Here is a 23,892-nt window from a genome sequence, read left to right as displayed (position 1 = left end):
TGGAAGCAACTATGTATAGATGAGACTCTTGAAGGCTAAGTAAGAGAATACTCAGAAAATAGTCATATTAAGAAATGTGGGAACCACTTTGTTTTCTGGCTTTCCTCCTAGAATCTTAATGAATCTACATCCTTTATCCCAGAGAGAAGAATTCGCACTCTGTTCTAGTAGGTTTGAAGACTGGTAGGTAATTGAGATATTTTATAGCTGGTGAGAAATCAAGCTGAAGTAAGAATGGAGAGGAGAAGCAGCAGCAGGGACCTTTTAAGACTCTGCCCTTTGGAAAAGAAAGTTCATTCACTCAGTTGTAGAACAAAATATGTATTGAGGGCGAACTGTGAACCAAACACTGTTTTTCATAGGATATAATGGTGAGCAAAACTGACACAGCTCTTTTCCTAAGGGTGTTTGTGGTCTAGTGGAGGAAACAAATAATCATACACATATGGGAAAGGGGGTGAACAGTTAATGGTAATGTCTTCTGGGTAAAGGACATAAGTTAAGTTTGGAGGGTAGGGACAGAGTGTTGCCATGAGACAAGGCTGGAGAAGTAGACAAGGGTTAGATATTTATGGATGTGCATGAGGATTCTACTTTTTTTTTTTTAGTGGATTCCACCATATTTATTTATTTATTTATTTATTTTACAGCTTGTTGAATAGTGTGGATATTATCTTTTGATAAGAGAAGTTCTCTTTGTCCCCCTCAGAGAGATTTACTATAGGATAGTAATTATTCTTGTATAAGCAATTTGGCTTGTATAAGTGAGGTCTAGAATATAAAAAGTTAAGGTAATTCCTTATATTTCCTGAAAAATTCTAAGGGTTTTTCCTGTCCCTCAGTCCTTTGATCTTGATCCATATTAATCCCTATTTTAGAGATGAACAGATTAACATACAAAAAAGTTAAATGCTTTGACCCAACAGTTTTGCATGCAGGGCCAGTTTCTTAGGTCTCATGATTGCTAGCTGTTCTAGTTTGCTAATGCTGCCAGAATGCAAAACACCAGAGGTGGATTGGCTTTTATAAAAGGGGGTTTATTTGGTTACACATTACAGTCTTAAGGCCATAAAATGTCCAACAAATCGGGTACCTTCATTGGAGGATGGCCAATGGCGTCTGGAAAACCTCTGTTAGCTGAGAAGGCAAGTGGCTGGCGTCTGCTCTAAGTTCTGGTTTCGAAATAGCTTTCTCCAAGGATCCTCTATAGGCCACAGCTCCTCTTCAGAATGTCACTGTCAGTTGCTTTTGGGGCATTTGTCCTCTCTTAGCTTCTTCGGAGCAGAAGTCTGCTTTCAACAGCCATCTTCAAACTGTCTCTCATCTGCAGCTCCTCTCTTCTCAGCTCCTGTGCATTCTTCGAAGTGTCCCTCTTGGCTGTAGCACGCTCGCTCTTTCTGTCTGAGCTTATATAGTGCTCCAGTGAACTAATTCAGACCCAACCTGAATGGGTGGGTTCACACCTCCATGGAAATTATCCAGTCAGGGTCATCACCCACAGTTGGGTGTGTCATATATTCATGGAAACACTCAAAGAATTACAATCTAATCTAATTAACACTGATCAATACATCTGCCCACAAAAGATTACATGAAAGACAATGGCGTTTTGGGGGACATAATACATTCAAACCAGCACACTAGCTATCTTCACTACTCACTTTTTTTTCCTGAGGATTTGACGTCACCTATTCTTTTTAGCACAATTAGTTTACCTTTAAATTATAAGGGGTTATCTAGCCCTCCAGTTGTAAGGAAATGGTGATAGAGCTTTGTTTACTTTAGATTATTTTGGCTCTCTACCTCTTGGCCTGCTTACACACAGGCCTTGGTAAGAGTTTTCTCTCTGGACCATTTTGGCCAAATGAATACCTCTAGGGTTGGTCTGAAGTATTTTCTTATTCAGTTCGCTATTTGTGGGATGTATGCTGGCACAAAGCAGTACTGACAAAAACTAAGGTTCTAAACCTGAGCCCTGTTGCAATAGCTGCATCCTAGTGGAAGTGTCATTTGCCCGTGTGAAATGAAACAGGTGAAGCCTTGTAATCTTTGTCTGAGAATTGCAGCCTATGAGGACCATAAAACTATTCATGAGCTGTAGCATATACGCTCAGAAACTGAGAGATGCTACACTTAAACTCTTGTGTCCTTAGATAACACATGGTCAGATGAGCCCTGTTGAAGAGGATGTGTCAAATTGGCACTGTTAATCTTTTCTTTATCTGATTCCCTTGGAGATAGAGGCTGAGAACTATGGTACTTGAGGAGATGATACACAGTTCCTTTGTTACAGTAATTAATGTAAGAAATTAAGGGAGAGGCCCAAAGGGAAGTTGATTGTTTCTTGTTAGAGCCCTAGGTGGAAATTCAGTTGATTAGTGAGTTCCTATGAAGTGTGGCATGTAGTGAGGGAGATGCTTGTTCTTCCAGCTGGGTAAGCTCGGAGTCACTGAAGATGGTTTACATGTTGTACTAGCCTCACCTGAGGCTGGCTACATATGAAGTGATTTCAGGGCACCATCTGGAATTCAGCAAAGATGGTATAATAGGTTCTCTTCTTGGCAACTTTGTTGTATCCCATTGGTTTATTGACAGTTCCCTGGGTATCATACCCCGTGAACCTCACACAATTTAAATTTGAAAGCCTGTCCTGTCAATGTGGTCAGCAACTTAGTAGGTTGGAACAGTTGCTTAAGAACTAGTCCATATGTTGAAACTGCAAGCCTTGGGTTTGGTGCCTGGGCCTTGATGGATTTTTGATGCAAGATGGAACCTCTCTGTCAGCGACTACAATGTATAATTTTGTGAACCACATCTGGAGGCAGGAGTACCCTAAAAGGAAAACCCGGATCACTGAGTTCAAGGAAGAAGAAAGGATCGCCATTTTCTCTTAAAACTTAAGTGGGTATCCATGATACCTGTGATTTAGTTTGTAAAAAAAAAAAGAGAAAATTAACATTTTTCCTATATTTTTCTTAAAACTTTAGCTGCCTTATAATAAGTATAATTGTGAAACATTCCTCTTTAAGTTCAGACACCAGAAGCTTATGACAATATTTGGGTCCTCTCATATTTTTGAGGTGTTTATATTTTTCAAATTTGTTTCTTCCTATATAATATGCTTAGAATCATGAAGGATTCTCCTTCCACTTTATAATGAGAAAACTAATATTTAATGAAGCCACCTGGCTAGCACCCTGGCTAGGGTCAGTGAAAACTGGAGTCCATAAATCACATCTCCTGATTCTTAGTTCAATGTTCTTTTTAAGTACACCATACTACCTTCCTAAAATTTTTTTTGTTAGTCATGAATGCATCTTTGGGAGGGGAGTACCTACCAGACAGATCACCCTCACATCCAAATTTCATGTGTGTGACAAAGTAGATTATACATACTGATATACAACTGTCACTTGCCCAAACCAAAGCCTATAAGATGATTGATCCAAAAACCCGCAGAGGAGAGGAGGACAAATAAATTTACAGTAGAACAGCATTTGCTATTTAGAACACTTTTCTTTGGGTAGTTACCAATTAAAGGGATCCTGTCTTTGAAACTCTATGGGGTGGATAACAGAGCTCTATCTGGGTGGAAAGAGAAGTACTGTGTTTCTTATTATGTTTGGGCATAAGTAAGGTCAGTTGCTGTTTATGCCCTATGGGCAGGGGCAGAGACCTCACATTAAAACTCTTTTTCATTCTTAGCCTTCTTGAAGAAAGGCTTTGTTCATTCCTGACGTAGGGGAGTGGTGTGATTTATGGCATGTGCCCTGGAAAAAGCAATTAATGAGCTGAAATGTGTGATTTACAAATATACCACTCGGTGGGTTGGGAGTCTGAGAGAAGGATTTGGGTTCCAGAAAGGAAACTGGGATTTGAACATCTGTTGTTATGATGTGCTACTTTTGAGGGTTAATGCTTTGGGTGGGTGTAGGGTATGGGGAGCGATTGTCATGACCTATCTCAGTCCCTTAGCCATGCAAAGAGAATTTCTTGGTGATCAGGTACAGGCACAAAGCACAGATGGTACTGTCAAGTCATGAACAAGTTAAGCTGCAGAGTTGGATGAATCGTGGTCTTAAATAGGGAAATGGAGTACTATTAGGCAGAAAGAGAGAAGAGAGGAAAATATTCACAGAAGCTCTTTCAAGTTGAAAGTGTCTTGTGGTCTCTGTAAAGTGTGGGTTCTCCTGATTCTGCACTTTCTGTACCATGGAAGCAAGAGGTCAGTACTTTTCATTTCAGTTAGCATGTTTGTTATGCTGCCTCCTGGGGTTAAACATCTCTGTAATGACCTGACAGAGAGTTGATTATTAGCTGTATAAAGCCAGAGATGCTGTAGGAAGCAGATGGGAAGTGGTTTGGCTGCTGCAGCCAGGCTGATTAAAAAAGCTTGGCAATTTTACAGCTTTCTTTGGAAATGCACCACTAAAGTTACTATGAAGCCTGCTGGGTTTGGAAAGCTTGATTTTTGAAAAGCCACCTAGTTGAAAAGTAGTACCTTTTGAAAACCGTTACCCAAAATAATGAACTCTTACACCCTCAAAAATAGGATTGGGCCTCTCCAAAAGAACGTAAGAACACCAAACATCAGTCCTTTGTATAGATTTTCTTTGTTTCGTCCTGGTCTTTCAGAAATTCTGGGTAATTTTACAATAGGGAGAGCACTTTTTGATAAGTACGTTTATAGAATCATTGATTTGGAAAGATCCTAGAGATATCCAGGCCCTCCCACAGATAGAGGAATCCTTTCTCTGTGGAATAATTTGTTTCACAGGTGCTTATGCTTTTTCTTCTCACACTTGTGGTGAACAAAACGTAGTCTTACTGAGCTTTAGGGTCATTTTGGGAAATTTCAAATTATTAACTTTTTCCTGAGTTGAATATCTGTCTTTTTGTGACTATTTATACTGTTAGTCCTATTTCTACCTTCAGCATCACAGAATTGTTTCTGTCTTCCATATGGCAACCATCATATATTTGACTAACCTGCCTGTCTTCCTTAAGTATTCTCCTTTCCAGACTAAAGAATCCCAGTTTCTAAGACCCTTCCCCTTACAAAATGGCTTCTAGTTCTTTAACCATATTTTCCTGGACATACCTCCATTTTATGAGTGTCTCGCTTAAGATGTGGAGCCTGGAAATAAGCACAGACCATTAAATGTTAGTTTTACCTCCAGCTCCCTTTTGACAAGAAACACAATTTAAAAAAATAGAATGGCAATATTTCTTGCTTACTAGAAAAAACAAAATGTATGGAATTGGAACAAGAAGAATTTGAGGATATGTCAGCTTTATAATTTATAGTTTATCTTTCCTTATTGCTAATTAAAGTTGAATTTTTTTTTGAGCTTCTAAATGATTGATTTAGCCTCACTTCTTTTTCAAGAATGATTTTTAATACCTGCATTGAATTTATTCTTCAGATTACAAAATTTAGTTGGCATTCGTACTTGCAAGAATTATTCAGATTTATTCTACATTTATCTGCTTTTGGTGCTTTGGGTGACTTAACAAGATGGATACATATGAGCTCTTACACAACTGAAAATAATGCTATCCTTTTACTCAGTGTAAGATTCTTGGCCAACAATCTCTTCTCTTCAAAATTTTGTAGGTTTTCATTATCTTTTAATGTTTAGTGTTGCAGAGAAATCTAAGGTTAGCCTAATTTTTGTTCTTTGTAGTTTATAATTTTTGCCAGAATTTGTGCAAATTTAGCTTTTTAAATTGATTATGCTGAAAATGTAGTGAACCTTTTCAGTCAGCATGCAAGATCTATACTCAGCTCAAGATGTTTTTCATTTATTATGTCTTTGATAGTTTGCTTTTTATCCATTGTTCTAGTCACTTCTTCAGTTTGACCTTTACTGATATTAAATGCTTTATCTCTCTCAACATCCCTCATTATTTTCTTTTCATTTGCATTCTGGAAGACTGTCTCAATTTTTCTTGCAATTCACTGATTCATTTTCCACAATTTTAATTCTGTGCTTTCTTGACTTCTGTATTAATTGATACTATGTTTTGTGTTTTCTTGCATCTTCCTTTTTTTTTTTACTGCCATATCCTTTTGTTCTTTTATCTAAGTTCATATCTTTTCATTTCAAGCTGTTTTTTCTTCTTAATGTCTCTCTTTCTTATATTTCTTATATTTTGTTTATCTTGCTCTGTATTATAGGTCAGCCCAGTGCAGTAGAGCGAGAGCTATCAGAAACTCTCAGTCAGTGAGCACCACATTTTTATATGCTTTATATGCTTTCCTTTATATACCCCTGCAGTCTCTCTTCCATCACCATTCTATTTCTAGAGGAAGATCTTTTGAACCTAAGGGAAGTTTTATTGTTTTTCCAAGGATAAACAAATCTGGGGTTGTTTTAATGGTTAAATTACATACTAATAATAGCACAGCTCTGGAGGATAGTGGCTAAGCCTTAGGTGAGTGTGGGTTATGCTCTCGGCCTAGTCACAATTGCAAATATTGCAGAGGTGACAAATTATGATGTTAGAAGGAACCATTCTCTAATAATCCTCTGTAGTTCAGATTCAGTTCAGATTCCCTTTTCCAGAAATGCTTTCTGCCCTTCACAATAGAATTATTTTTCAGGACCATGTTTCACTATACTGTAAGCTCTGTGACCATGTAAACATTATTCAGTGTTTTATTCTCTGCTGTATTCCCAGGACCTGGTTTAGAGCTTCACATAGAGTAGGCAATCGATTTAAAAAATTTAAATGAAAGGACAAAATATACTGTTTCATGGAGTATGAAATATATTACTGTTTCTTGGAGACGATGTCTTTCTTCTTGTGCAGTTTACTGAAACTTTCTTCAGAATTCTAGATCCTTTTCAGAGGTATTGTCTCTGACTCTTCAAGGAGTGTTTTCTTTACCTTATGTCTGGCATTTTTTCAGTTTCTGCATCATCATTCTTCCCTCCCCTTTTGCTCATCCTTTTATGAAGATCTATGTAGACTTGATGTTTGTTAATAGACAGTGGTTGATTCCTGTTGGCACTAAGCTCTCTACTTGGATAATGGATATATTCTTCTCTGAGATCTACAGCTAAATGACAGATCACTATGCTTACCTCTCTCTCTTAAATCCTAGTTGCTAGCAGGCATTCACCTGGTACAGCTCTGCTTTCCTAGGATGACATCATCTCTTTCCCTTGCACTCTGGTTCTGTGACACTGTTGTGAGGGAGTAGGTTAAAAAATACAATTTGTCCTGTTGTTTCTTTAGATTTTCCTGTCAGGTATCCACTTTGTAGAATCATTGTGCCACCACTGGTTTGCTCTTTCTGTTCATTTATCCTATAAGAGTTATTGTCCAGATAAATATAGAAAATAGAAAGATGGTGGGGAGAGAAATGAGCAAGAACAGATCTCTTTGGCTTTATGATAAAGTAATAACTGGATAATATATGTTGGCTGCCAAGTTTTCTAGATGGTATCCTCACCAAGTCTCATGATTCAGGAGACAGTAGAGAGGTATAAATTCCATTTTGACCCCTTTTTTTTTGGGTTTGTTTTTAAGCTGATCTCTGTTTCATGTGATGAGGCCCTGGTGTTTGTCAATACAGTGCCATCAATCTTATATACATAGGTTTTCTAGTCTTCATCAATTTTTGATAAGGTATAAATCTTTTTTTCCTGTGTCTTCATAGCTGTTTGAGTGGGAAGAGGGACAGGCCTCATTGAATTTTGCTTTCCAGGCATAATTTGAAACCTAGAGTTTAATAAGGCTGATTTAACTTTGCTGAGCTTAAGAAGATTCATTGAGTCCTCTCAGAATTAACTTCTCTAGTTGCAGTCTTTATCCTGTCATGAAGTTACATTTCCCTCAGTTCTGCTTGCTTTTCTCTTTTATTCTTACTTACTATAATAAAACTTTTTTATCCCAGTGGTGGAAAGACAAGGCATCTATACTCTTTGTAGTTGGGACAGGCCTTGTTAGTATCGGGCTTTTAAAGCCTTTGCTAGACCATATTCTGAGCCTCTGATAATTCAATTAGAACCAAGTAGAAAAGGGGTCTGAGTGTTGAATCTTTGATGTGCTGGGGCTTGTATCAGTTGAGGGAGGATTGCCAGCTGGCAGTGGTAGTAGAAATGAGTCTCTCGGGGATGGGAAACTAACTCTAGAGGACTCCTAGTTAAGACTTACCGAAGAATCACTGAGCAATTGGAAATATTTTACTCTCCCCTGGGGAGATGGATGGGAATTTGCTTTTCCTTAATCCAGTGTGACTTGGTTAGAAATAACAATTGAACCTGTTTGTTTTGTCTCTTGTGGTGTGATAGCCCCATAGGAAGGGCTTGTTCTGTGTGGGAGTTTATTTCAGGCTGTCTCCTTGCCTGTATTGTTTCCTTTAACAGCTTTTTAAATTTTCTTTTTCCAGCAATGATGTTGTCCACTGGGCATGTACTGACCATTGTGGCAGGTCTGAGAACATAGCTGAAGCTGAAAATAGGAAAGCTGGGGGCAAGGAAGAGCCTTGAACCTTGAGGTGGGACGTTGACTCTAAGATGTCCTTGAGCAGTGGAGCCTCCGGAGGGAAAGGAGTGGATGCAAACCCGGTTGAGACATACGACAGTGGGGATGAATGGGACATTGGAGTAGGGAATCTCATCATTGACCTGGACGCCGATCTGGAAAAGGACCAGCAGAAACTGGAAATGTCAGGCTCAAAGGAGGTGGGGATGCCAGCTCCCAATGCTGTGGCCACACTACCAGACAACATCAAGTTTGTTACCCCAGTGCCAGGTCCTCAAGGGAAGGAAGGCAAATCAAAATCCAAAAGGAATAAGAGTGGCAAAGACACTAGCAAACCCACTCCAGGGACTTCTCTATTCACTCCGAATGAGGGGGCAGCTAGCAAGAAAGAGGTGCAGGGACGCTCAGGAGATGGTGCCAATGCGGGAGGCCTGGTTGCTGCTATTGCTCCCAAGGGCTCAGAGAAGGCGGCTAAGGCATCCCGCAGTGTAGCTGGCTCCAAAAAGGAGAAGGAGAACAGCTCATCTAAGAGCAAGAAAGAGAGAAGTGACGGAGTGGGGACTTGTTCGGAAAAGGATCCTGGTGTCCTCCAGCCAGTTCCTCTGGGAGGACGGGGTGGTCAGTATGATGGAAGTGCAGAGGTCGATACAGGAGCTGTGGAGCCTCTTGGGAGTATAGCTATTGAGCCTGGGGCAGCGCTCAATCCTTTGGGAGCTAAACCGGAGCCAGAGGAAGGGGAGAATGAGTGTCGTCCGCTAAAGAAAGTCAAGTCTGAAAAGGTAAGAGGTGGCCAGATCTGGCTGCCTGCTGCCAGTCAGAACTGCCTAAGACTAAATGCCAAATATTATGTACACTCTGTGGGAGGCTTTTTAGTTGGTGGGTAATGACCAATTACAATGTCAGAGCGGCTGGTAATGATAATGTGGTTTTGTTCCAAATTAGGGGATTCCCTACAGACTCATTAACAACAGGCCTGGCCATTTTGGAGCAGGAGATCTGTTGTTGGAAACAGCTACTTCGTAGAATGAAATTTCTGTAGGCTGAGTTGAGAACCTCCCACCTTGTTCTTGTCCTGCCTCAGACACTTGTTGCTAGAGCCTGGTTCCCCACTTGACTGGCTTTTCATCCTTAGTCATGATAGTTAATAAACTTAGTAGGCTCTTTGTTGTATGTATCGATTGAGTGCTGTTCTTGTGGAATAAATGGTGCTGCTGATCTATGAAAGAGCAAAGGCTTTAAGGAATTTTATGGCAACATATCTATCAAGTGTTCTGTTGGTAGCTACCAAAGATCAAAGGGGCACAGATTGGAATCAGGTAAACAAGGGTCAGGAGGTACTGACCATACAATGAGATACTTAATCAAGCATTATTAAGTTAGTGTTGTGACTCTGAAAGGGTGGCCTAGAAAGAGATCTGGCCATTAAAGATGTATTTCTTGGCCAGGTATCACTCTAATTATTGGGAGTCAAAGTCTCTTGGTGATTTAATAGCGGCAAAACAGTATAATGATACCTTGCCTCCTGCTTGACTTGGAAGGACAGGTGCCTGCAGCCCCAGGAGGGGTTAAGGCTAAGTTCCCTCTTCTGGGAAGATGATCTTAGTTCATGTCTCAGGAAATGAAGCTTAGCTTGCAGGTCTGGAGCAGAGTAAGTGTGAGTCTAGGGACAAGTGTGAGTCTAGGGACAGCTCAGGCTGCTTTAAACTTCAGCAGCTTACAATTTCCTGCACAGTGGCTGGCCTGATGATAGTCTCTTCGTTGGCTCTTGATTTTTTTGCTCTGTGCTCTGCTCACCCCTGCTTTTAGCTTATCCCAGCAGATGCAGTATAAATTGATTTCTCTGTATTTACGTCAGCTTCAGCTGATATACATGTTAATAAATAGAAGCTGGATGTGTATGTTTAAGTGATGGTGCTCTCTCAGTGCCTGGATTCCAGTAATAGCATGCCCTTTCTTTGCTGTAGGTATTTTGTCTTTGCCTTAGGCACATTTGTAGCTCATAGCAGCATCTGGGCATCTCTGGTAACAAGGCTGTGAGTTTCTTCCACTAACAACACAAATAGTTCATTCCCTTTTACCAGGGGCAGCTGCCAAAGAGACTGCCTGTGTTTAAGTGGCAGATGCTGTAGTCCACCTCAGCAGAGTTGAGTTCCAGCTGGTTACTGGCACGGCTCTTCCTATCCTGGCTGTGATTTGCCATTTTCTCTGGGGTGCAGATGGATAATACTGTTTTAAAGAGGCTTAGGAGTACCAGGAGTTCTTGCTTCTGTTCCAGGCTCATTAGACTGTTCCCTACATCTGGCTTAAGGAAGCTCTTGCCATATATTCATGTTCATAATCACTGTTGGTAAAATCTACAAAGACCAGTTCTTCTTGTGCTTTAGCACTTTTTTTTTTTTTTTTTAGAAAAAAAAGTGGCTTTCCTTTCCTTTTTCTTTCTATTTACAATACTTGACTCATGGTGCAATCTTCTAAACCCAGTAGTAGTCTGTGGGTGAAAAGATTAATGTTGTTTAGCTTCATGTTGGATTTAATCTAAATGCTCATGGTGGTCTCCCACAGAGAAGCAAATGGAACCCATTTTCTCTTATTTAGGTGCAGGGACTGATTGGGAGACTGCCCTTCGGGTAGTTGGGCTGAAAAATGCAGTACATTCAGCTGGGTATACACCTTTGGTGCCAGGGAGTTTGGGCCCTTAGTAATGTAGCCATGCTGTGAGCCTTGTCTCCCAGGAAGACTGTAAGAATGGGACAATAGAGTGACAGAAAAGTAAGAGAGACTATGCTTTATCCTTTTTGGGTGAAGGATAAAATTGCTGGGAAGTACTTTTAGAGCAGAAAATTTGCTGTGCAGTTTGATGTTACTGTAAGTAAGAGCCCACTGTCTCAATTTCTTCCCCTGTTCCCTTAATCCCTTTGGACAGTTTGATTCTGGGGGTACCTTTTCATAAGACTTTGGCCATTGAAATAAAAAAATTATTTAAAGGTTTGGAAGTTGCTAGGAGATAAAAACACAATATGCAGGGAGAGAGCATTTCTGGAATGAGAGGAGGGGAGGAGGCTAGTTAAAGGAAAGAAAGCAAGGAAACTTGTGGTGGAGCAGCTTTTGAGAAACAGGGACCCCAGAGTTTGGGACATAATAGGTGCTCAGTGTTGCTGATTACTACTATAGCTTGTAAGCAAAGTCTTGAAAACCTCTTAAGATTTTCTTTGTGAGATATGGGCCTGCCTGTGACCTAACTGGTTTGGAATGTTCCATGCATGTGGTGACAACCAACAGAACCAAAACAGCAAAATGAATGTTTTGATATAATCTAGGAACTGAGTAGTCTGAGCTGGGAGCTGCCCTAAAGAGGGAAAACTCATAAAATTTGGAAAATGTCTTGACTGGACCCTTTCCCTCCTTTGGAAATAAGAGAGAAGACAAAAGAGTCTGTGGTGTAGGGTAGAATTGTCACATGTCTACCATTAGCTAATGAGGAAGATTTGAGTATTCAAATTATCAATTCATGTCCTTCTCTTGTCAGCAAGGCAGGTATCTCAGGCTGTTGCTGAGGATCTTTTCTGTCAGCCCAAGAATGTGTGCTTTGGCTTCTTGGGATCTCCCTTTTGCTCCTCCACCTCTCTGGCAGGTTTCTGTGCTGTTTCCCAGAGTTCTAGGAGAGACCAGAGATGGCCCTTAGCAACTACTGCTGCCCTGAATTGTTATTGAACACTCCTGCCGGGTGCTTCCTGCCAGCTGAAGAGACAGGGGAGAGGATATTGAGGAATAAAGAAGATGGAGGCTTCCAGCTCCTGACTGTTCCCTTGCCAGTAGTTTGATTGATAGATTGTTAAGTTAGGGAGGAAGGAGGGCACCTGTCTGAGTGTCCCGAGTTTAGGGCTTGTGACTCTGACAGGCAAGAAGAAACACAGATGGCAGTGATCTACCTATGCTAACTTTATCAGGACTTATGACAGGAGATTCAAGGGGAGACTCCTTATTTTTCAAATCATATAAAGTAACCAATAGGCCATAGTGGGTAAAGGATCTAGAAGTTTGCAACCAGAAGCTCACCTGGGCCCTCTTTAGCTGCTGCTTTTGATCTTGCAGGATAGGAACATTCTGCACTCGGCTTTCTCCATGATTGTGTCTCAGCTTCTGCTGCTATTAGAATGCTGCGGAATTAACCAATTCCCCCATTAGTTTAGTATACAAAGAAAATGATAAGGTGTGCTCTTTGCTCTTTTGCCTTATGATCACATTTGCTGTCATATCCTGTGTTTTAAGAGCATCTTCCTTTGCCCTTGGTTTTGTTTTCCTGCCCTGGTTTAGGCCTTCCAGCTTAGTTCTCTTGTGTTGCAATCTCTCATTGCCCAACCAAAGTCAGGTCTCTTTTATTCCTTCTGATCCAAGATCCTCTCTCAACACCTTCCTCCTTCACTAGCCATTCTTTCTCAGCTATTGATGGCACAGTAATCAGCCTTCCTTCCTGAAGCCAAATGCCCTCAAGCATTTTCCTGCATGGAAAAAAATTTAAAAGTTGCTATTTGTATGGGACAGGGATGCCGTCTCTAACTACAGTGGAGCCTGAACTTAATTTATTATTTCATTCAGCTCTGTTTTCCATCTGGGTGTTGTAATTCAAGGACAGCCCAAAGAAAGATTATTTTGCCCTGTCTCCTCATTTTTTGGAAGAGGAAACTAAGACCAGGGAGGTCCTGTGACTTGCCTAGTCAGTGGCAAAGCCAGGTGTAGATACCAGGTTTCTAGATACCAAGTTCTTATAGCATATTGTTACTCAGGGATTCTTAACAAACCTTTAACTGTCATGAGGGGTTTTCCTTTTACCCATTTTAAAGACTCCCTTAGAAACAACATTGAATGTAAGTGTCCAGGTACTTTACGACTGCTTTAATCTGTTTTTTGTAGTGGCTTTGACATTGTACAGACACTCAGTAAAGAAAGGATCTTTGAGTTTAAGGTTTTTAGGGACAGTCATGATATTTGCAAAGAAAAACCATTTATAGCTGGCTCTGAACCTATCCTGTTATATATAAAGAAGAAAATTAACTTTTAAACTGCTGCTTTGAGCTCAACTCCTTGTTCATGTGGGTGTGTGTTCTAAAATATTCTATTCAGCCAAACTTTCATTGTGATCATTGAGGCATTGCTCAGGGCCTTTATTTGGCAATTGCATGTAGGGAAAAAATCCCTGCTTTGGTGCTTCTTACTTGGATACGTCACTGATAGGTAGACCTTTACATTTATTGTGGGTGTTATTAACTGATTTGTAAAGTGAAGACATACTGTTGGATACTTTTATCACTTTTTATTCATTCAGTACATTAATTGACTGCATTTTAGATTCTAGGTTCTGCACTTGGTGCTGAGTGTACACTGCCAAATAAAACAGGATCCCTGCTCCTTGAGGAGCTTAAGTTTGCCATTTAGAGCCGAGTTCCTAAAAGTGTGACCTGTGAAACCACTTGCATTACATCACTTGAGTGTCAGAAATACAGAATCTTGGACCCTGCCCCAGATGTCCTAAATAGGTTTTGGGGCAAGGGGTCCAGAAATCTGTACTTCCAGAAGGCTCTCAAATCATTAAAGTTTGAGAATGTTTGTGATATTTCTTCGTAAGGTAAGCATTGGGAACCACTTTTAGCTTAAAATGCCAGGCCTTCCGGTCTTGGATTTCATATCAGCTCTTACATATGGCATAGTGGCTTTGAGTGTAGACTCTGGAGCCAAACGACCTGGGTTTGTATCCTGGCTCTGCCACTTATTAAATAAGTAATCTTAAGCAAGTTACTTAATTGTTCTGCCTCAGTTTTGTCATCTACCAAATGAAGAAAATAATAGAACCTACATGGGGTTGTTGTGAGATTAAATGAGTTAATTCATGTGAAACACATAGAACAGTGCCTAGCATATAGGAAGCATTCAATGAATATTAGAAAAAAGAAAAACATGATTTGAATTGAAATATCTCTTAGGCTGCTCTAGGCAATAATGGGCTGAAATACAATGACATTCCAGTATACAGGAAATCTGGTATGAATGGATAAACCTGTTAACTAAGACTTTCTGCACTCTACTCAGAAGAATTTCCAGGTCTTTGCATGCTGGTGATATTTTCTAAAGTCCCTCATGTTTGTAGTTGGAGGGGAAAAAAGACCAAATTTGGCTTCAGAAGATATCAAAGTGCCCTGTTGAAGTTCAGATTTCATATAAATTGATTTTCCTTTCTGGCCACATCCCTCGTGTGGGATTGGATGTTCCTGTGGGTTTGCCAGCACGTGCAGTCTGATGGACACTGGAAGAGCACTAAGTGTTTTTGTTTCTATATAAGAGTGCTTGGAAAATCCAAGTCTTATTCTTAATCTTCCTCCCCCAGTGTGAACCTGTAGTTTTGCCATTTGGGCATATGAGCTTTTACCAGCAGAGCTCATCCAGGGAGGCAGCAGGACTCAGGCTTTCAGGCTGGAGGCGGCGGTAACACACACAGCTGAGATCCTGCTACTGCTGGCTGTCTGAGCCCTCCTCTCTGTGGTTTTCACTCTTGAAGCCATGCTTGACTAACCCGCCTCCAGAGCTGCTGACAGGGCCATGTTCACAGGCCTTGGAAATTACGCTGTTCATTTCCTTATCATCCCCTGACCTGCAGTGCACAGCCTTCTGGTGCAGGAACAAGGCAGAAAAAAATCCAGATGGCTCCCAGCCAGCATGTGTCAAGAGCTACAAAGAAGGAAATTGGACTTGCTCACTTAAAAGCCATGGGGTTATGCTTTGATTTTTGGTTCCTGCCGAGAATTATTTGTGTGTGTGCGCATGTTCTGTTTTCATGTAGGTGTATAGAATGAGTCTGTTCATGGCAAAGCTGCGGAGGAGGAGCATCTGCAAGTACAGAACAGAGTGAAGATTGCTTTTCTCTTCAGCTAATTTCCCAGTTGTGCCATTGGGGTGGGTCTGGAAGTATTAGCATCAGGAAGGTGCCAGACCATATTAATATTTTAAAATATATTTCTCTTGGTACAGTTTAGTTATGGTTGAGAGCACCCACCCAAGTAAGAAAGCTTCCATGGTTGGCTGAGGAAACATTTTAAACAAATCCTGTTCCTTGAAATCTTTCTTCCTGTATGACATTGACATAATCAATGTTTAAACTACCCAGGAAACTATAGACTTTGAATCAATCTTGGAGAATAATAGTTCTTTTGAGACAGAGGATGGTGTGACAAAAGAGAGACAGACAAATCTGAGGAAATAAGAACATTTTGAGATTTTCTGTTTATAGGTCAAAATTCTATTATATTTTAAGAGCTGGTCCTTGTCTGGGGAGTTATTACAAAACAATCTACTTCCTTTTCCTTTTGACATCTCCCTTGCCCTGGGAGACATAAAAGAATGACTTTTCAGGCTAAAGAAGTAAATTGTGGAGGTTCTTGAAGAGAGTTTACCCTTCTGCCCTCAATTTTCTTTCTTCTGGCTGTTTTATGATCATTGGTGCCATTGCAGCCTTTGTGAGTAGGAAAAGAAGGAAGTCTTTTTGCTTTAAGTCCCTGGAGGGGTTTTTAAGCCCTAAGTGGCTGTCTCATTGGAAGTGCTCAGTAGAGAAGTGTTTTCACATGAGAAGGAGATAGCTAAGGTGAGAGGGGGTTACTCTTTTTCCTTCTTTAAAAGCAACGGTCCCTGGACCACCGCATCAGTATTATCTTGGGAACTTGTTAGAAATGTGAAGTCTCAGGCCCCACCCTGGACCCCAAATCAGAAACTCCAGGGTAGAGACTCAACAATATTTTAACAAATTCTCCCTGTGATATTTAGTGTGTTATACACACTAAAAATTGAGAACCACTGTTACAGAGGATTCTTCTCTCTTAATAGTGATGATGAACCTCACCAAAAACCTTACAGGGAGAAAGTAACCCTGGACAGTAGTTACGATTTTTTTTTTTTTTTTTTTTTTTTTTTTTTCTGTGAGTGATGTCCAGATAAATCTTTTCTCTTTGTGGACAAACTGACAGGAACCTAAAATTGGAAGGAATGCTTAATGTTTTGGGACTTTCAGGGCAGGAGAGCTCCTCAAATTATTTAACCTAAGCCTCAATTTTCTCATCTGTAATGTGGAGGTAAATAATAGTACCAACCTCAGAGGGTTATTGTGAGGATTAAATGAGATACTGAAAGTTAAGCACTCAGCACAGTGCTTGGCGTATAGTAGGTACTGAATAAGTGTTCGCTGTTTCTAAAGTTATTGTTATTGCATAACTTTGACATGCAAGGTCATTGTGAAGTTAAGGGGCAAGGATATCCTTAGAGACTTTGGAGATTTAAAGCCCCTGGAGGCTTTAGAAAATAATGAATTTATGATAGCTAATATTTCAGCTTTTACTGAACAGAAAGATTTGAGAGGTTAACTCAGAGCCATTCTAGCTGTTAAGATTGCAGATTTATTGTTTGGTTGGTTGGTTGGTTTGGAAGGGTTTGTTGGGCTCCTTTTGGTAGTGGGCTGATCTGAGATTGAAGAACCATGGCACTTGCTTAATCATTTTCATTAAAATCAGTTTCTTCTAATATATACAATTCCTACTGAATTATTTTCCTAAGGGCTGAAATGAGTATAACATGATTATTTTAGTTTAGGAAGTTTTTTTTTCCCCTGTTAATCCTATAGAGTGCAGAATAGCCTTTGAAAGGGATTAGCACTCCTACATGTAGCCTAAACAGTCAGAAGAATGAAGATTGAGATACTTCTTTTATGAACTTGTCACTGGCTGCAGGGAAGAACAAAGCAGTTCTTAGATTTTGGAAGAGATCAGTTTTCAACTTGAAGTGCTATCCATTGGGAGGGTACAATTTGACTATGTGCCTGAAAAATACTCTAATTTGCTTTTTAAAATTTGAGACTTACTGGATTTCAACCTTAGCAGCAAATACTAGAATATGTTTGTTTGTTTGGTTTTTTTTAACATTTTATTTTGGAATAAATTCAAAGTTATAGGAACAGTTGCAAAAACCATACAAACCCCATACACAGAACTCCAGCATTCCCTGACCCCCCCCATAACCCCCAATCCACAAACTTTAACATTTTGTCCCACCGCTATTTCTTTCCCTCCCTCTCTCCCTCCCTCCCTCCCTCCCTATCATCCATCATCTATTGCTCTGTCTTCTGAACATATGAGAGCTAACTGCACACATCCTGGAACAAACACTATAATTCTCATATACAATTCCCATGAACAAGAAGATTCTTTTATGCAATCCCATTAAACGCAGCTAAGAAGTACAAGAGATTCAACAATGAAACAAAGGTTATTCTATGTTTCCTTTTCATTATGTCTCAACTATGTCCCTTTGAGCCTCCTGTCCTCCATCGTCTGATCCTATACAGGGTCATCCTTGGTATTCAATTGTTGTCTATTTAGACTGTTTTTATTTTGTTTTTTGTTTTTTTCTCAACTGTGGAAACATATATACAGCCTAAATCTTCCCATTCCACTCCCTCCCTAGCCTTTCATTAGTGGGATTAATCACATTTAGAATGTTGTAATGCTCTTTCCCACCATCCATTACTAGAAATTTCCCTTCACCTCAAATAGCAACCCCACACTCATTTCTTAACTCCCCATTGCCCCTTCCCCCATTTCTCTTAACCCAAACTCTACTTTTCATCTCTGTGGTTATATTCTCTGATAATTTCTTTTGTGTTTACTGTGGGGCTTAAAATTAACCTCTTAAATCCATATCGTCTTGTTTTTCTTTGATACCACCTTCACTTCAATAGGACACATAAACTATGTTCCTATACTCCTTCATTCCCCCACCTTTCTATAGTTGTCTAAAATTACATATTTTACATTGAGTTCAAAACCACTGATTTGTCCTTAAAGTTTGTGTATTTTATATCATGTAGGAAGTAACTAGTGGAATTACAGTTCAAAAATTATTGACTTCTATTTGTATTCCATTGTGGTTGGAGAATGTGCTTTGAGTATATTCAATTTTTTTTTTTAAATTTCTTGAGGCTTGTTTTATGTCCCAGCTTATGGTTCCTTCTTGAGAAAGAGCTGTGATCACTAGAGAAAAGTGAGTGTCCTGGTGATTTGGGATGTAAGGTTCTATATATGTCTGTTAAAATTCTCTGTATCTCTTTCTCCTTTCCCTGTCTCTCCGCCAGCAGGGCTCCCCTCAGAATCTGAAGTAGGGCAGGTCTTTCATCGGCAAAGTCTCTTGGCATTTGTTTGTCTGTGAAAAATTTAAGCTCTCCGTCAAATTTGAAGGAGAGTTTTGCTGGATAAGTATTCTTGGTTGGAAATTTTTCTCTCTCAGAATTTTAAATATGTCATGCCACTGCCTTCTCGCCTCCATAGTGGCTGCTGAGTAGTCACAACTTAGTCTTATGTTGTTTCCTTTGTATGTGGTGAATTGCTTTTCTCTTGCTGCTTTCAGAACTTGCTCCTTCTCTTCAGTATTTGACAGTCTGATCAGAATATGTCTCGGAGTGGGTTTATTTGGATTTATTCTGTTTGGAGTTCGCTGGGCATTTATGCTTTGTATATTTATATTATGTAGAAGGTTGGGGAAGTTTTCCCCAACAATTTCTTTGAATACTCTTTCTAGACCTTTACCGTTCTCTTCCCCTTCTGGGACACCAATGAGTCTTAAGTTTGGACGTTTTATTTTATCTATTGTATCCCTGAGATCCATTTCGATTTTTTCTCCATTCTTTTTTTTGTTTTTTCATTTTCTGTTCTGTGGACTTCTAGGACTTTGAGTCTTTGTTCAACTTCCTCTAGTCTTGTATTGGGAATATCCAGAATCTTTTTAATTTGGCCAACAGTTTCTTTTATTTCCATAAGATCTTCTATTTTTTCATTTACTCTTGCAATGTCTTCTTTATGCTCTTCTAGGGTCTTCTTTTTGTCGCTTATATCCTGGGCCATGGTCTTCTTCATGTCCTTTAAATCCTTTGCCATGTTTTCATTCCTCGATTGTAGTTCTTTGATTAATTGAGCCAAGTACTGTGTGTCTTCTGATATTTTGATATGAGTGTTTGGACTTGGGTTCTCCATATCGTCCAGTTTTATCATATGCATTGAGATTTTCTGTTGTTTCTGGCCTCCTGGCATCTGCTTTGCTTGATAGGGCTTCGTTTCAAAATGCAGACTCCTGGTTTCACCAAGTATACAGCCCCTATGGTACAAGGAGTCCTCATCCAACAGGCGCATCACTGAAATCGGTATTCTGGGTCACCTTCCGGTTTTTATCTAGTATTTTTCACGGAGATGTTTTTTGTCCTGTCTCACCTAGCTGCCATCTTAGGTTCTCTCCTAGAATATGTTTTGATGAGCCAGACCTGTCCATTTAATCCTTTCTTGGGCTCTGTTTTTGGTTAGTAGAGGGTTCTCTTCGTTGTAAAAAAAGTTTTATTTTGTAAACTGGTAGCCAGCTCACCCAGCCCAGAGGTGATATTTCGTATTTGATGTGTTTCTTTGAAAGTCAGGTACTTTCTCTGGACTGACTCAAACCTTAGTGAAAGGGACAGAGAGTGTTGTAGGAAGGAGGTGTACGTTTTTATCAAGCTCACGTGGACCAAAGTAGCATGAGGTTAGGAAATCAGCATTCAGGCCACAGAGTCTCTTGTTGCTGAGGCTTCTCAACTCAGAGTGCATACCAAAATTACTTCTGGAGATTTTACAAAGTACCAGTGCCCATTGAAGTAAAATCTTTGGTGCTGAGGACCCCAAGTATCTAGTTTTTAAAGTTCAACAGGTACTTTCAATGTACCTCTTGTTTATAAACCACTTCTGTTGTAGAAAAGACTTTGGTTTCAGTATACTACCTCTGGGAATCCCTGTTATTTTCTTAGCCAGGTAACTCTTAAAAATGTCATTCCTTTTTGCTATATCAAGATGGAGCTGTGCACTGCACTTTAAATGTCATGTTATTATCGCGTGGCGTACAGCATGCTCAGGATGCTCCTTCAACTCTCCTTTTTCATTCTTCAGTCTACTGGATGCTTCTGTTGAAGACAGTCATTTAGGAATACAGCTATAATGAATCTGGTCTTCTCATTACCTTAATTGAGAGGATTAATTATTGAATTTTTGACAGTTACAGGCCTTAAAGGTGGAGCAGCCATATCAGTGTTATTAATTCAACTTTAAATTATTGTTCCAGATTTTTTAGGCAAATTTGAGCAAAATTCTAATGACTGGATACATTTGTCATACATAGGCAACTTGTGAATTTTTTGTATGTAAATTAGAAGGAGCAGAAGGCAGGTTTGGGTAATCAAAATTTATTTTAGTCCAAAAGCAGTTTCTTTTCTCATTGATCTATGAATATATTTCTATGCTTATGGTGGACAATAGTTGTCCCTGATTTTCTAGAAATCTGTGACCCTTGAAAATAAAGTAACACAGTTATCCAAAAAAAAAAAAAAGACATTATTCTTGAGTCTGCTTTCAGATATATTCAAACTCTGCAACCTCTTAAACATACCATTTTAGGAAGAGAGAACATTGTCTCATTGAAATAAAAGTCCCTTGGCTCTTAAGTTTTTTGCCTTTTTAAAAAATAAGTACATACATCATCTTTGAAGTCAAGAAAATAATTAAATGTTTTTGGATATTAAGTATTTACCTGCTGGGATTTTAAGACTCATACCTAAGGAAGAGTAATTAGAATTCTAATTTTTATCAGAGATGAACACATACCTGAATATCTTCCAACTCATGGTAATAAACATTGTGAAATGCCTTATTTTGGCCAAAATTATAATTATATAACATTAACTATGCTCTCAGGATTTATGTTAATCTATACTTTATAGGCATCTTTGTAGTTTTTGGAGTATCTCAGATGTATATACTATTGAATAGGAGGAGGAAAAAAATGGCAAAAGTGGGAAAGAATTCATCATACAAAGTGTCTACACATTTATAGACACCATATTAGGCTAGATCTTAATTCCATCAGTATGTAGATTCTTAAACATCTGGTGGGGTGTCTGCTTTAGATAAAGTATGCCATGAGGCATTTTTCATTTTGCATATACATATGTGCTTGGATTGAAGGTGTGGGGGCTTGAAGTCAAAACAAGCTGGATTGTTCATATAATTTCAGAAAGAGATTGAGAAATTTTTTCAGTTTTGTTTGCCTCTGATATCTCTCCTGTTCTTTCTAATTTTTTACAAGGATTAGGTTCTATAGGCAGGGTCTGAGACACTCAGTCAGGAATTACACTTGAAAATTATTTAGGATGATGCCATATTAGAGATTGACAACCATTTTTTTCTCCAGCATTGAAACCATTATAAAAATGTTCAGTTGAGGTCCCATATAAAATCTGAATTCTGTTTAAGGACTGTGTTGATGAAAAATATGTTTCGTAAATACTAGAATTACCTTAAACCTAGTGAGATGCTTACACTTTGAGAGACACATGAATGGAGACCAGATTAACAGAACAGTGAGTTCCAATCTCCAGCTCTAGCTCCCTTCAGAGCACATACTCAATGAATGTAAGGCCCTAACAATTCAGATTGTTCTTTTTTATTTTTTAACCAGCCATGTATAGTTGTTTTGATTATTTTAAATGTATATATCCAGTTACCTGTTTAGTTTGCAAAGGTAATTTATGATAGTGGAGGAAATAATGGAGTTCAGATTCTCTCTGTGGTGGAAGTATATAGATGTATGAGCTGAATCCAGCTTAATATAGTGATTATTCTTGTATAGCATTTACTTTTCTATTCTAACCTTCATATTCCTCATAATACCAACAAATATCTTCTCTTTAGGTTCCCTTGGTCATTGAGGAAATAAGGCTTTTTCTATGGTAATCTGAGGTCTTCCTGAGTTGAACAAGAGCCATCTTATTAGCAAACTGAACAACAGAGTGGGTCTCCTCTTATCAACAAAAATATCCCTGAGTCTAGTCTCTCGTTCATAGGCCCAGTGGCTCTGATATCTCCTTTTAGATACTCCTCATATTCTAGCCTTTTCTGATAAAACCATTTATTTTATCTTGTTTGAATTATTTTTCATTATTTCTGAAACTCACTGTCCTAGTTTGCTAATGCTGCAGAATGCAAAGCACCAGAGATGGATAGGCTTTTATAAAACGGGGGTTCATTTCACTACACAGTTACAGTCTTAAGGCCACAAAGCATCCAAGGTAACACCTCAGCAATCGGGTACCTTCACCAGAGGATGGCCAATGGCGTCCAGAAAACCTCTGTTAGCTGGGAAGGCAGCTGGTGTCTGCTCCAAAGCTCCGGCCTCAAAACGGCTTTCTCCCAGGAGGTTCCTTTCTAGCAAGCTTGCTCCTCTTCAAAACATCACTCCCAGCTGCACTCAGTTTCCTCTCTTTGAGTCAGCTCATTTATATAGCTCCACTGATCAAGGCCCACCCTGAATGAGCGGGGCCACACCTCCACGGGAACATCACATCAAAATCATCACTGACAGCTGGGTGGGGCACACTCCAAGCAAATCCAACCAGCACCAAAACTTCTGCCCCACACAAGACCACAAAGATAATGGCATTTGGGGGACACAATACACTCAAACCGGCACACTCACTTTTATATTTGTTGTTGGTTCTGTCTTATCCATATGGGGTTTTATTTAGGTATTCAGATTTAGGGAGGGTTCTTCCCCTCCTCCCCAGTTGAAAATAATTAACTAGGAGAAAGCATTGATTCTGGTATGTTCTACCATGGGCACTCCTTATAGTCAGGACACAGCATTGCCTGTATCAGGAAAACCACTGTACTACTTTTGAAATGAGGTTTTACCCATAGTTTGAAACTGTTAGTAGTTGCTGCTTAGAGATGACACTGCTGTAAATATACCTTATTTGAAGACATGGTGCTAATACTATACTATACTAATACATATTTTTAGCAGTTTACTAGTGACAGCTCTTGGACAAGACATTACAATTGCCCTATAGGGCTGGAGAGACAGAGTCTTCATGTTGAAGAGCTGAGTAAACATGATTCTGGTTGTAGGCCAATACAACATCACTAAAGTGGGTAAAATGTACAGTTTGCCTCTCCCTGGAAAGCATTTTGGCCAGGGCAAAGCTCCCAGAATTGGAAATTCTAAGCATTTTGAACTGGGAAGCTCTGGGTATTTGCTTAAAGTATAACTTGCCCCTCACCTTTTGTGAAATGAAGCTTCTTTTCAAAAAGAGGGGTGTGGACGGAATAGGGGAAATTTGAAGGCTTAAAATAATGTCTCCCTACTCTGTAATCACACATCATAACTAAGCAGATAGGTGTCCTCGTATCACAGAGGAAAAGATTGACTGTTTAGAAGTCAAGTTAGGTAGGGCTGTGTATAACTTCTGCTGGATTAATGTCCTGAAGTGGTATTCAGGGCAGAGGAAAGTATGGG

General features: G+C 39.5%; 1 protein-coding gene across 3 annotated transcripts in view; it reads left to right on the top strand.

Moving 5' to 3' along the window:
• ZNF609 (zinc finger protein 609) overlaps positions 1 to 23,892 on the top strand; it is a 350,879-nt gene that overhangs the window by 17,778 nt on the left and 309,209 nt on the right. For all 3 annotated transcript variants that reach the window (XR_005216444.1, XM_037833715.1, XM_037833714.1), the window contains exon 2: positions 8,402 to 9,275. Coding sequence is in view for 2 of the 3 variants with exons in the window: in XM_037833715.1 (XP_037689643.1) it covers positions 8,529 to 9,275 (747 nt within the window). In the remaining variant the exon portion in view is untranslated. The remainder of the gene's footprint in view (positions 1 to 8,401; positions 9,276 to 23,892) is intronic.

Source organism: Choloepus didactylus, chromosome 4 (genome assembly GCF_015220235.1).
Source record: "Choloepus didactylus isolate mChoDid1 chromosome 4, mChoDid1.pri, whole genome shotgun sequence".
In the NCBI taxonomy this organism is placed as follows: Eukaryota; Metazoa; Chordata; class Mammalia; order Pilosa; family Megalonychidae; genus Choloepus; species Choloepus didactylus.
This window is presented reverse-complemented; position numbering and strand designations above follow the sequence as displayed.